Source organism: Pogona vitticeps, chromosome 5, assembly GCF_051106095.1.
Source record: "Pogona vitticeps strain Pit_001003342236 chromosome 5, PviZW2.1, whole genome shotgun sequence".
Taxonomy (NCBI): Eukaryota; Metazoa; Chordata; class Lepidosauria; order Squamata; family Agamidae; genus Pogona; species Pogona vitticeps.
The window spans coordinates 57,139,249-57,152,082 of NC_135787.1; the positions used below are offsets into that span (position 1 = coordinate 57,139,249).

The 12,834-nt window shown below is 41.7% G+C and overlaps 1 protein-coding gene and 1 long non-coding RNA gene across 5 annotated transcripts in view; one reads left to right on the forward strand and one right to left on the reverse strand.

The window, feature by feature from the left end:
* The window catches only part of LOC144589399 (uncharacterized), a 1,017,889-nt gene that overhangs the window by 458,695 nt on the left and 546,360 nt on the right, over nt 1-12,834 (reverse strand). The gene's annotated exons all lie outside the window — the stretch shown is intronic.
* The window catches only part of NEIL3 (nei like DNA glycosylase 3), a 36,305-nt gene that overhangs the window by 21,371 nt on the left and 2,100 nt on the right, over nt 1-12,834 (forward strand). For 3 of the 4 annotated variants that reach the window (XM_020803147.3, XM_020803166.3, XM_073001432.2), the window contains exons 6-9: nt 4,215-4,381; nt 5,485-5,654; nt 9,297-9,669; nt 12,234-12,423. In XM_020803147.3, the coding sequence (XP_020658806.3) occupies nt 4,215-4,381; nt 5,485-5,654; nt 9,297-9,669; nt 12,234-12,423 (900 nt within the window). The remainder of the gene's footprint in view (nt 1-4,214; nt 4,382-5,484; nt 5,655-9,296; nt 9,670-12,233; nt 12,424-12,834) is intronic. The other variant, XM_020803157.3, reaches the window with a different exon arrangement.

The following is a 12,834-nucleotide window of genomic DNA, read 5'->3' on the forward strand; positions in this document are numbered from 1 at the left end:
CCATGTGTCAGTCGGATTCAGAGTCCAACTTGCCTGATCTGCATCCTCCGTGTAAGCTTATCAGGAAGACACATAATACGTCAGCTGAAAGACTGGTTTTTCGGATGTCGAAGCCTCATGTCCTCAGGAGTCCACGGGTTTGCTTGCATCCCATGATTCTCTTACACGGTACTGTCATCCCAAGAGGGTTACTCTGTACGAGCCACCCACATATTATCGGATGTCACCACACCGGTATTGACAATCCGGTTATGGATTTTTATATGGAAACAAAATGACCTCAGTACTCTTCCTACTATTCCGACTCAGATTCTGAATCTCTTCAGTACCATTCTTGGTACCAACAATCCTCTTCCACAGAAGACTCTCCACCTCCATCCCTCGTACCGAAGCATCATCTTGCAAGAGGAAACACATTCCTTCACAGCCTATTACTCAGCCGCCAGTACCAAAGCGATCTAAGTCATCTCCAAAGGTTCAGACCAACAAAACAGACACTGCCTCGCATACTCGAGCACCCGCTCCATCACTCCAGGCTACTGCCACCTATGCTGGCCCTCTACCTACCTCGCTTCATATCGCTCATTCACATTGCTCTAAACATCCAAAGACTTGCCAATCTACACCTTATTCCTCCCTTCTCAAAAGACACCACCAAATCCAAATCTCTACAAGCTGCACCACTTGATGAGGTGACCTCTTTATCCCAACATTCTTCCTCACGATCCTCTGATGCTGATACTTCTGACTCTTCTGTACCCCCTGAGTCACCACCTAATCTCCCAACACCGGACTCTGATGTGGCAGATGTGAACCCTCCTTCTCCACCAGAGGACTTTGCATCTTATTTCCAACTGGTCCTGTGTATTGTGAAAGCAATGTACCTAGATGTACATGAACCAGTCCAGTCCGAGTTGGACAAGGTTTATGAAGATATCAATGAGGATCAAACACCCCCCTCTCCGAATGGGGTTTATTCCTTCACTTCTTACGCTAATTAAGCAGACCTGGTCTAAACCATCCTCTGTCCCACAGATTTCGAGACGAGTCAAAAATCTATATAAGACTCATGGTGACAATAAGGCTTTCCTTTCTAACATCCACCACCTAATTCAGTCATTGTCGATGCAACTCAGAATAGAGCCAAGAATCGCTGTAATGCAATATCAAAGAGGGCAGGAAACTAGACATTATTGGATGTAGAATATACTCTCTCACCTTCTTTACCCTCCGTGCTGCAAACTATCTGGCAGCCATGGGAGCATACCACAGGTTCTTGTGGAACAAGGCACTCCCTTCTCTTCAATCAGCAGCAGGTGAATACAAAGCGAGAGGCCTAGCCTTTCATCAAGAAGCCATCGCATTAGCCCACCAAGAGCGTATCGCTGCCAGACACGTCATCAAGGCTGCTTCACGGCACATGGTCACTGCCATTGCTCTTAGGAGACATGCCTGGCTTCACTCAGCCCATATTTCTGATGATTCCCATATGCGTATTGAAGATCTACCGTTTGATGGAGTAGGTCTCTTCGATACCAAAATGGATGAGATTCTTGACAATCTCCAAAAGATGAGGAAAACCACTAGATCTTATAATTCTCAATCTTACTATAGACCACAACACTATCAGTGGTGACGATCATACTCTTTTCAGCAATACAGACCTTTTGGTGACAAACGGAGATACTTACCTCACTCCACTTCCTCGTTTGAACCTTGCAATAATACTCAACACCAACATCCACTCCAATCTTTTTGCCAACCTGACGAGAAACCAAAACAGAGTCTTTGACTTGTTTTGCTTGGTTTTTCCCTCCTCATTCTCCACAGTTCCATCTAACTCGTCTCACAACTCATTTTTCTTCTTGGGCCACCATCATCACAGACAAATGGGTCCTTACTATCATCACAGTTGGTTACGCCATAGAATTTGTCACCCTTCCACTGCCAAGGACTGTTCTCACAGCTCCTTCTCCCACTCTCAACCTCGAGGCTCAATTCCTCCTATCAAGGGACGCTATATCACCTGTCACTCATTCTCTTCCACTTCTCTATCTCACAGTACAGATCTGGGAATGAGGCCTCAAATGCCATATATTCCCAATAGCAATTCACGTTTCTCCTCACCACAATCAGCTTGCAGATTCCCTGAGCAGGCGCACCACACAAATGCATGAGTGGTCCCTCAACGATACCATCTTCCATCATCTTTCCAACTTATGGGGACATCCACACATAGATATCTTTCTGCAACTGCAGAAAACGCAAAATGTCCCCGCTATTGCTCCCAAGCAGGAATTGGCGATGCCCTCATGATACCATGGACACCAGACCTGATCTATCTCTTCCCTCCCATCCCCCTCCTCCTCAGGACAATCATCAAAGCATGCTGCTTAAAGCAAAAAAAGTGTGCTGCTTATATACCGCCCCATATTGCTTCAAGCACTCTCTGGGCAGTTTACAAGTTAATTATGCAGGCTACACATTGCCCCCCCCCACAGCAAGCTGGGTACTCATTTTACTGACATCGGAAGGATAGAAGGCTGAGTCAACCTTGAGCCGGCTACCTGGAATTCAACCCCAGGTCGTGAGCACAGTTTTGGCTGCAGTACAGCGGTTTAACCACTGCGACACGAGGCTCCTTGCATCAAGAACAATCCAGCGCAATCCTCATTGCCCCATGGTGGCCAAGACAGCCATGGTTCACCATGCTCCACTCAATCTCCATAGACTATATCCGTCTTCCCAACATTCCACATCTCCTCACTCAAAATCATGGCTTAAACTTTCACCCCGATCTTCACACGCTCCATCTTACAGCGTGGAGGATTCGCCCACTGTAGCTGCTATTTGGGGAAGTGTGAGAAAGCCCGCTACCACCAAATTCTATGCCTACAAATGGTCTGCCTTCATCAAGTTTGCATCTCAGCATCATCTCTCTACTGCACCTACAACACCTCACACTGTACTCCAATTTCTTACTTATTCAATAGACATCTCTCTCTATCTACACTCAAGGTCTCTCTATCAGCTATAATAGCCCATCAACCACACAGTTTGGACTCCGCTACGCTTTTTCAGCACCCTACCATGAAACAGTTTCTTAAGGGGATGTCCAACTTCCAACCTACGAGGACACTTCCTCCTCCGCAATAGTCCTTGCACACTGTCCTTCACTGGCTTACGCTGCCTCCATTTGAACGCCTTGCCACGACTTCCGACCGTCTCTTGGCTCTTAAAACTGTCTTCCTGGTGGCCATTACCTCTGCTCATAGAGCCTCAGAAATTGCTGCTCTCCAAGTAGATGCTTCATTTCTTCAATTTCACCCCGATAAAATCACCCTTAACCCGGATATTTCTTTCCTCCCTAAAGTTGTCTCCAAATTCCATCTTAAACAGCCTATTGTCTTACCTTCCTTTTTTCCATCACCAACTACTGACCTAGAATGCTCTCTCCACCTCTTGGATGTTTGTAGAGCCCTGGCTTTCTATGTTTCCAGAACTGCTTCCTTCCGCAAGTCTCAACGACTATTTATCTGCATTTACCACATAGGGTAAATGCCTCTTCCCTGACCATATCTAAATGGATTGTGGCAACCATGTGGCTTGCGTATCAGTTAGCCAAAAAGCCTCTTCCTGTTGGAATTAAGCCTCATTCCACAAGAGCAATGGCTGGCTCTGCAGCATTCCTTAGAGGCGTTTCTGTCCCTGACATCTGCAGGGCTGCCGCATGGTCCACTCCGTCCACCTTTGCCACCCATTATCGTTTAGACCTCCGGGCAAAGTCGGACTCAGCATTTGAACGAGCAGTCTTATCAGCTGTTCTTCCATGATGTTCCTCCTCCGAGCAGGTAAGCTTGTTAATCACCCATTAGTGGGCATTCACAGAGACCACAAAGAAGAAAGAGAGGTTACTTACCTTAGCTCTGGTTCTTTGAGTGGTCATCTGTGAATTCACACTTCCCACCCATCCTCCCCTTTGTCCGTCATGTCGCACAGTTTTTACACAGCGGCGGACTTTGTGGGAACTGAGGCACTTGCCAGAATGGGCGGACCAGGTGTACTGCGGGGGCAGTCCTAGCAAACAATGTTTAAGCTCTAGAAGATTCCGTAAACCTCTGCGCAAGCGCAGACTAAACCCATTAGTGTGAATTCACAGATGACCACTCAAAGAACCAGAGTTACGGTAAGTAACCTCTCTTTCTCTATTCTAGTGTCGCAAGACAGGATCAGCATTATATAAGCATTACAAAGTGTACAAACGCCCTAGTTGTGGTCAATGCAGAGGAAAGATCACAGTGTGCCGTTTGGGAGAGAATAACAGAATGACGTACTTCTGTCCTCAGTGCCAAAAGGACAATCCACAGCTTGTGGATCCAAGGTAGAATACTTTCCTTTATAAAACATGATTACACAGGTTGGCTGTCATCTTTGGAGGCACAGTGTGGAATCAAACTCTCAATCTTTACAACCAGATACCTAACTCATTGAGCTAGCCAGCCAGCACAATCCTGTACACACTTACTAATGAGCAAACACAATTTAATTCAGCGGGACCTATCTCTGAGGAGTGATGCATAAGATTGTGTGGTGAGTGCCCCACGTACATTTTATTTTGAAACACATTTATCTTGTCTTTCCTCTTAGAAATCCAGGGTGGTTACTTTTATGACAATGTATGGGTTTTCTTTCCCGCTCTGTTTCTGAATCAGAGGGTTTAAAAACACATTTGCTATGGGAGCCACACAGATATCTTATTTTATTCTTATTTCTCTCATGCAAAATAGTTCAGACAGCAGGATTTCAGCTTGTTAAGCTATAGAAGGAGGATACCTACTGAGATCACCAGGAAACAAGCTTTTATTGAGAACTTATCTAAGATGCAGAGGGAGTGGGAAAATTAGTATTTTCTGTTCAGACAATATTTACTGTGGAAGAGAGTTCAGTAAAGCTGAGCATCTTGTTTCATGTAGTTTCACACCTAGAAGCTTATGGGAAGAGCTCAAGTTGTACATGTGAACAGTGGCTTTGTCTCTAATAATTCAGTATCTAATAATTCAGAGGCCTGCTCAAGGCTTGGATAAGTTACATTTTTGGCCAACAGTTCCTAGAATCCCCCAGTCAGTGCTGGCCATGCTGCAGAATAAGTCGAGCAGAGTTTGGTATCTGGAATGCCAGCTTTCATTTGAAACCATGCTTTTCATGCTAGTACATAGCTCTTAATTAATAATACCCAGTTATGTAACAAATATGAATTGAATTGCTAACAGTCCATCAAACTTTACTAATGAGTTAGGTAGACAAACTTGTAAGACCAAACACAAACCTCCAAGGGTGTAGACATAGCAGCATAGCTCTTTCCTTGCCAGCGGCCAAGTTATTAATAGTCCAGGCTTGTATCTTCCATAAAAACCTAACAAAGCACAACATTCCAACAGCCTCTCAAAACGTTAACATCAGTTTCATCTTTCCTTCAATGTACAGCAAACTGCCAGGAAGAAGTAGTTTAATTGGCTGGGCATACAGCAGGAGGTCATGTTCTAAAGAACAAGTCACTCAGAAATTGGACGAGAAGTGGGCCTGTACGCTCTGCACTCTAATAAACAAACCTTCTGAAAAAAATTGTGGTGCATGCTTGACTCCAAGGCCCAAAGGTAGGTAACGATGGAGGTTTTGTGCTTGTCTATGTGGCATTGTAATGCACTACAACCATGTGAATAACCCGGAACATATTTTTCTTTCCACTCTTATACTATAACTATACCCCTATTCAGGCATTCTGAAAGCATGTGGAGAGTCACACAATGAGCCAATGATGGTAGAACCCACCCACCCCCCAATTACTTTCAACATTTGTAAGGAATAGCCTGAAGAGAAGGATTCTGTTGTATCTTTGCAGGCTCTGCATATGGGTCAGGACCCTAATTTGACGGGTGTATGTTTTGGCTCATGTGGAGAGTCTGAATGCTAGCACACAGCTGCTAATTAATAATATCCAGTAATGTAACGAATATGAGTTGAATTGCTGGGTGACAGGGACATTCTTTTCTTTCGTCCCAGAAAGAAAGTTTGAAGGAAATTCTCTTTTAAGAAAATCCAAGATGGGGAAGGGTTATGAAATAGCCATTGAGCAGATGCAGATGTTCTTAGAATCTGAATTGTAAACCCAGAAGCTTGTCATCTTAGGGAACAACTGTTTGCACTATAATGCCATGTTCCTTTTGTAACTCAAATATATACTTTCACAGCTGTTAGCCCATCCTATGCTTCATGCATTATTCAGTTGAACCTTTGTACTTTTTGCAGATTTCAGCAACTTCTTGAATTGTCAGACAAAATGTTTCATAAATTGAAAGGGAATACATTAGTAAGGAGGGGGGGATTTTCCCCATTTAGTGCTGGAAGGGAAAAATGCTCTCTGTGCTGTTGGTATTTCAAAGACAAAGTTACTGTGCCCAAGAAGTGGTTAAACGCTGTAATAAAACTGATTTTTAAGACTGTGTGCGTATTGAGTCTTACAAAGCTAAATTGTCCAGACCACTTAACTGGTTGTGATTAATTCATTCTGTCATGGTAGAATCTTTCATTTCTTAAAAGTGCAAGTTTTCAGCAGCAGTGTTGAGCTTCAAATGTTTGGAGGACGCGACTTCTCTATTGTGGTTATTCTTCCTCTTTTCTTTCATGAATCTCTCTTCTTCCTTTTCTCTCCAGCCTTCTTCCTGATAGGCTTCTCCCAATATTTCTAACAGGCACTTTCCTGCTAGTCATCCCGTCCCTATTCTGCCTGGCTGATCCATATTGTTACCTGTACAACTAGAGACCAGAAAAGTTACTTTTTTTGACAACTTCCTGAATTCCCCCAGGAGCATAGAGTTTGATGGGCAGGAATTCTGAAAATTGTAATTCAAAACAGTAATTTTTTCAAGTACTTTCCCTCATGCTTCCACTCACTTCCTTGGGTAATTGTAAAATGGCTACCCCCTCCCACTTAAAAAGCTACTGCCCTTGTTTGCACTTGGGCTGCCTCTTTCAGGCATGGCGGTGCCTCTTTAATGGTCTCACTGGTTAAAACTAGGTTTTTAAAATAAATTTTCAGAAGAGGTGCTTCCTCAGGTGGTTGGTTTGTGGTTTTCCTCTCTAGAGTTTGCATTTAGCATATTTTTTTTAAAAAAATGTTCTTTGGATAGCAAACTTATGATTAACAAGTGTGATAGCTGAAGCTTGTATCTAGGGAAATTTTGCTTTTTGAGGGGAAAATGGGCTACACTGGGAATTTCCCTTAACATCTAATTTGACCCCCTGAACAGTGCATTCTCTTAGGGATTGGGCTTAGCTATTAGTGTGGCAAAGTCACTAAAAGCTATAGGAAGTAAAATCCTCCTGTCTAGTTAATTCTTGAAAGTAGAAGAGCCTTTCCCAGTTGGGGCTTTGACAGATTGTGAAGTCCAATCAGTGGATTGAAGAAAGACATGCTGACCTAGGCCTTCTGGAGTACTAAGCAAGAGAAGTTGGCAAACAACTATATTAGCAGTTTTATAACTACTTCTGTTGTCTGCTGAGGTATGCCTAGCTGATTGTCTTTTACTAAAACACCAGCCCCAGGAACCTTAAGATTTAGTCTGTTCAGAAAGTCAGATTTGCCAATTAACTTCTCTCTTGGAATTTATGCACCCAGCTGGTTACCTAGAAGTTGAAGCAGCCCCTATACAAGAAAGGCAGGATAGCTTAGGGCTTTAGAACTAAATCATGATAATGCTCTTTTCCTTTCTCTGCATCTTTCATTCCAGTTGCGAAGCTTTTAAGCTATTATCAAAGTCCAATGCCTGCCATCTGAAGCCTTCTTTAAAATATGTTTAAGTGAAGCAACTTTATCCCACAAATCTACATTTTTAAAAAAAGCATCCTTTTTTTTAGATTGTTGCAAGCCAAATTATTTCTTCCAAGCCTATAATAAATACAATTTTTCCTTTATTGTTGCTGATCTTCCTGTGGCTTTCCTTCTACTCCTTTATTAATTAATAGTTGGTAAATTAAGCATTGGGACTAGATTACATACCTCAGTGGTTAATCTACATTCTCCTCTCCTGGGTATTGTACCAATGTGCCTTTAGTTGAGCTTCACCATCTGGCTGCCATGTTTTTATGAGTCTCATTGGTCTGGCTAGATGCAAAATATGGACTGGAGCCTTGATTAATAGGATGGGATTTAGGGATTATTTAGATTTACAGTCAAAATTCTGGGAGGTGGATCCCAAAACCAGAAGGTGACAAAGGAGCTTTCTGTACTGCCACTGCTCCCATCTGTGTGCTTCTCCTTTGAAAAAACAGAAAACTGCCCTAGTATTTCCTGGGAGTCGTAAAGCATCATGGATGGGATTTTCCTTGGGCGGCACCCTCTATGGAACATCCTGGGCATCCAAAATCCCATAGTTTAATCAATTGTCTGAAAGTGTGAGGGCTATAAGGTGAGCAAGAACTTTTTTCTATCCTTGGGCCAAATTCAGTAGTGAGTGGAGGCAAAGGGAAAAAAAGGTTGGAGAAAAAAAGTTTACCATATTTTTTAGCTTAAAGCCCTTAATGAAAGTAACTGCACCTTCTGTGACTGGAGAAATTTAATTAGTGCAACATTTATGTGCATGCAGTTTATGCCCCACCACGTGTACTAAAGAAGATACACTAAATGGCCAAGATAATCCTATTGAATGCTATTTGGCCTGCTTCTGCTCAAAAATAGTCTTATCTTTTTAACATTTTAAATTTGTTTGAACCTTATCTATAGTTCATATATGTCCATAATTTTGAATTATGGAATGCTCTGATATGAATAAAAAAGGTCTTTTAGAATGGAGGAAAAACTGTACAATTGCTTGGGAAACAAATGTATGTGACTCTACCTTGGAATAAGAAATGTGGCCATCTAGGAAGTCTACAGGAGCAGCCTGCACTGAGACCGGTTGCATTTAAGTGTGTATTAGGAGAAGATCCTGTCAGGTCTCTGTGCTTAACATGGCAAGGGACTGAGGAACTGGTCAAATAGGGTGGGATTGGCTAAAGCAACAACTTTTGAATTGAAATATGCTTGCATTTTTTTTCTGACCCTCTGTCTAGCCTTCACCCATTCAAGCAAATGCCTGGGCAGGGCTTATTTTTTACTATTACAGCTGGTTTGAGCACACTCCTGTTGTTATCCTAGTGATGTGTACAATGCTGTGAATTTAGGACAAAAGCATAGTGGATGAACAGTAGTGCAAAGAATATGCTAACTGTATTTTTTCTTTCTTGCCATCTGTTTGAAGTTCAAAACATTCCGAATAATGAAGCTTTAGCACCTTTTAACAGTGACCTAGTCAAGTACCCCTGCAATAACTTTGGAAAATCAAGGACAGAAATTAAGATCAACAGGAAGACTGCCTTTGGAACAACAACTTTGGTACTGACAGATTTTGCTAGTAAATCTGTTCAGATAAAGCGTGGAAGTGAAAATCTCACCCCAGATGGAAGCTCTCTGTGTGATTCTTCAAGAAATGATTATAACAGTACTTATCACAATACAGTAAATACACCAAGACCTTTCTCCTATCAATATAATTCTTCAAAGCCGGCACAGAAGAAACAGAAGATTGATTATTCATCTTCCGTTGGGTCTTTCGCTTTGAATTTAACAAGCAGGTTTGCTATTTCTAGATCTAAATAAGGTTTCTGTAAAGTGTGTCTCATTGAACATACATATGAAATTAGAAATTGATGGACGGGATGGGGCTTATAGGAAAACATTTGCTTTCAGTTTAATATGTCTTTCCTTTGATGTGGATCAATATAAAAATATAACAACATGTACCAGCTCATAAAACAACTGTGCCTATTGCTGTGTCCTTATATGCCACTGTGTGGCTTGTGGTTCAGGCAGCTTATTAAATTGACAGTTGTGAGGCACAGATTGGTAACTAGAAGATAGCAGAAGAAAAGGCAAAGGGTATTTACACAATATGTTCCTGTACAAACGGGGAGGACATTATATATATAGGATAAGAGGACAGGAATTATATGTCTAGTGTGTTTTAGAATCACGATATGATATGTTTCATTTTTCTCCCATCTCTAATTCAACCTGTAAAGCCAGTTGAAAAAATTAGAATTTTTTACTAAAACCAAGCAATATAAAGTATGCAATTTTTAAAAAAGCTGGAATGTATTTATAGTATCCCATAGCTCCTTTAAATATATCCACCTAGATACATAAAAGATACATACAAGTGATCGGCCCCACTAGAGCTTTCTGCAGAAATTATCTAAATATATGGTGTTTATATATGAAATATATTCAGGGAGCACATTGGCCTCATTTATTTGCTGTTTTCAACACATGAGGTTGCTCAATTGTCTGGGTAGCCTTTTCATATGAGCCAGAACATGGAAAATTCAGGGTTCTTACTTATGTGGAGAGGCTCTCCAGACAAAGCAGTCCCCTCAAAACTCTTCAGATAGCCTCTTTCACTGTTAAAACTGATAATGACAAAAGGAGGATTGTTAGCGCAGTTCCCTCAACAGCCTTCAATGATGGCCCTGTTTAAGCTGTTGGGGCACAAAGCCCAGTTTATCAGGTGCTCAAAGAATGTAGCAGTGTTTGTGTCAGAGCTTAGAAAAGTTACTTTTTTGGCCTTCTGCACCAAGAATCCCACAATCAGGATGGCTGCTTGATATAAGATGAAGCACTGATGTGGCAAACGAGCACAGCAAGATTGACCAGGAGAAACAGGTAGCTAAAGAGAAACAGGTCCTTTTGATCATGAGTAATGCACGCCTAGAAGCAACTGAACTGTAGTTCAATGGTGTCAGAATTGCTCGTAGTTTCCAATTCAATAATTACACAGGATGGTTCCCTTCTGAAATGTAAGAGTTTGTTGAGATTCTTAAGTTTAAATACAGTGACTTCTGCAGAACACCCAGAAAGACTGCACTGATTCCTGAGAGTTACCTTTTTTAATCTCTCACTCAAGTTCATATATTCTTTTTGACCTATATAAATAGCAGAGATCATGATAAGAAATGTGGGGATGAACCTGTTCTTGAGGATATTGTTATAGCAGACACGAGAGTGCTCAGCTTAGCTGTGTCCAACATGAGTCACACCATTTTAACAGGAGAGAAATAGAAAAACAGCTATTGTAAAAAGTCACTGTAATTTTCCTTTCTTCAGAAGAGTGGTAACACGGGCGGGTGAGAGAAGGGTGGTAGTTGCCATGTGTCATGGAACCAAATTACAGCTGGGTCTTACTGGCTTTAGAAAGAAGACCCATGAGTCTTTCCATGGTACAATAAGAAATATATACATGCCAGTGTTTCCTGTGCTGCTTGCTCCCCAACTTGTTGGGCAAAATCTCAAGCCACATGAAAGCAAGAGAAGGAGATACATTGCTTGATGTGGATGAAAATAAAATGATGATGTCTAATGCTTTTTGAATGTGACGTGTAGCATGCTTGCCAAAAAAGGCAGGCTCCTGCTAAAGTAGCAGAATAAATCTAGTTTAAACATTAAACACCAAGAAGATGTCTTTGTGTGTTGGAGGCAGATGGTTGCTCTCCAGCTATTTGAGAATTGCTCTCTGACTATTCTGGTGATGCTAATTTCTGAGGAAAGTGATGCTTCCCACACCACCTTCATAAAATTCATTTTTCTGCCCCACCAGTCAGACTTCCTCCTTAGTGGAATATGACGGATCATTGAACTAACTTTGATCAAAGAGCATGAAAAATTGTCTCTGAAGTGGACAAGTAGGAAGAGATCCCAATGGTCTGGTTTAAGATGCTCATCATAGCTTTCCAGAGGGGGAGAATATAATTGAAGGGAATTGGATCTCTAGTACATTTTGCTCCCGCTTCCTTTTAAAAGTACATGAAGGCACAGAATTTATGCTAGCAATGCTGAAACAGTGCCATTTATAGAAGTAAGAGGCAAGGCAACCAAGGGGAACTGCAAATTTGCTACTTGCATTTCATTTCAACTGCTGAAAAATTCACCAATGAATATTTCAATTTTATTTTGAGCACAGAAGGCACCCACCTTCAGTTACCCAGATTCTGTATTTTGATCCATATATGAGTGAAAGGAGCAGGATTGTGTGGATCATGGAGGAAGGCAGAATAAGTGAATTTGGAAGTAAAACGGGGTGGCTCTGCTGAAACTAATTGCATTTAACATTATGCAGGGTGTATTTTGTAACCTGTCATTACAGAGCACCTCCGGATAATATGACAGATGGCTCTTGTACATTAAATGCTGGCAGCCCTCGCTGCAGTAAACACAACCGTTTCTGTGTTCTTCGCATCGTGAGGAAGGACGGAGAAAACAAGGGCAGGCAATTTTTTGCTTGTCCTTTATCTGGAGAAGCCCGATGTGACTATTTTGAAGTACGTGAGACTGTAGTAAGTTTTACCATCAATCTTGAAGGGTGCAAATCAGTTTCTAACCCTGAATGCTTATGGATTTCACTCACTTTTCCAGTTTTAGCACAAAGGATTATGAATATTTGTCTATTCATTTACATTATAGACAATGAGCTTTGCATTTTCTCTATTTCCCTGGGAGTTCAAGCAGGCAATCCATGGTAGCAACCACTTTTGCATAAAATAGCAATTTCTGCTTCTGCTGCTTGGCTGAATTGATGAAGGAGGGGGAGTTTACAGCAGGATTCTTCTCCCATGTGTCCACTTTCATCTCTTCAACTGAGCATTTATGGTAGGGATGCAGGAACTTTTTGATCTTTAGCTATTTTGAACTACGACTCCCATAATCCATTTCTGTTGGCCATACTAAATGGCATTTTGAGAGTTGTA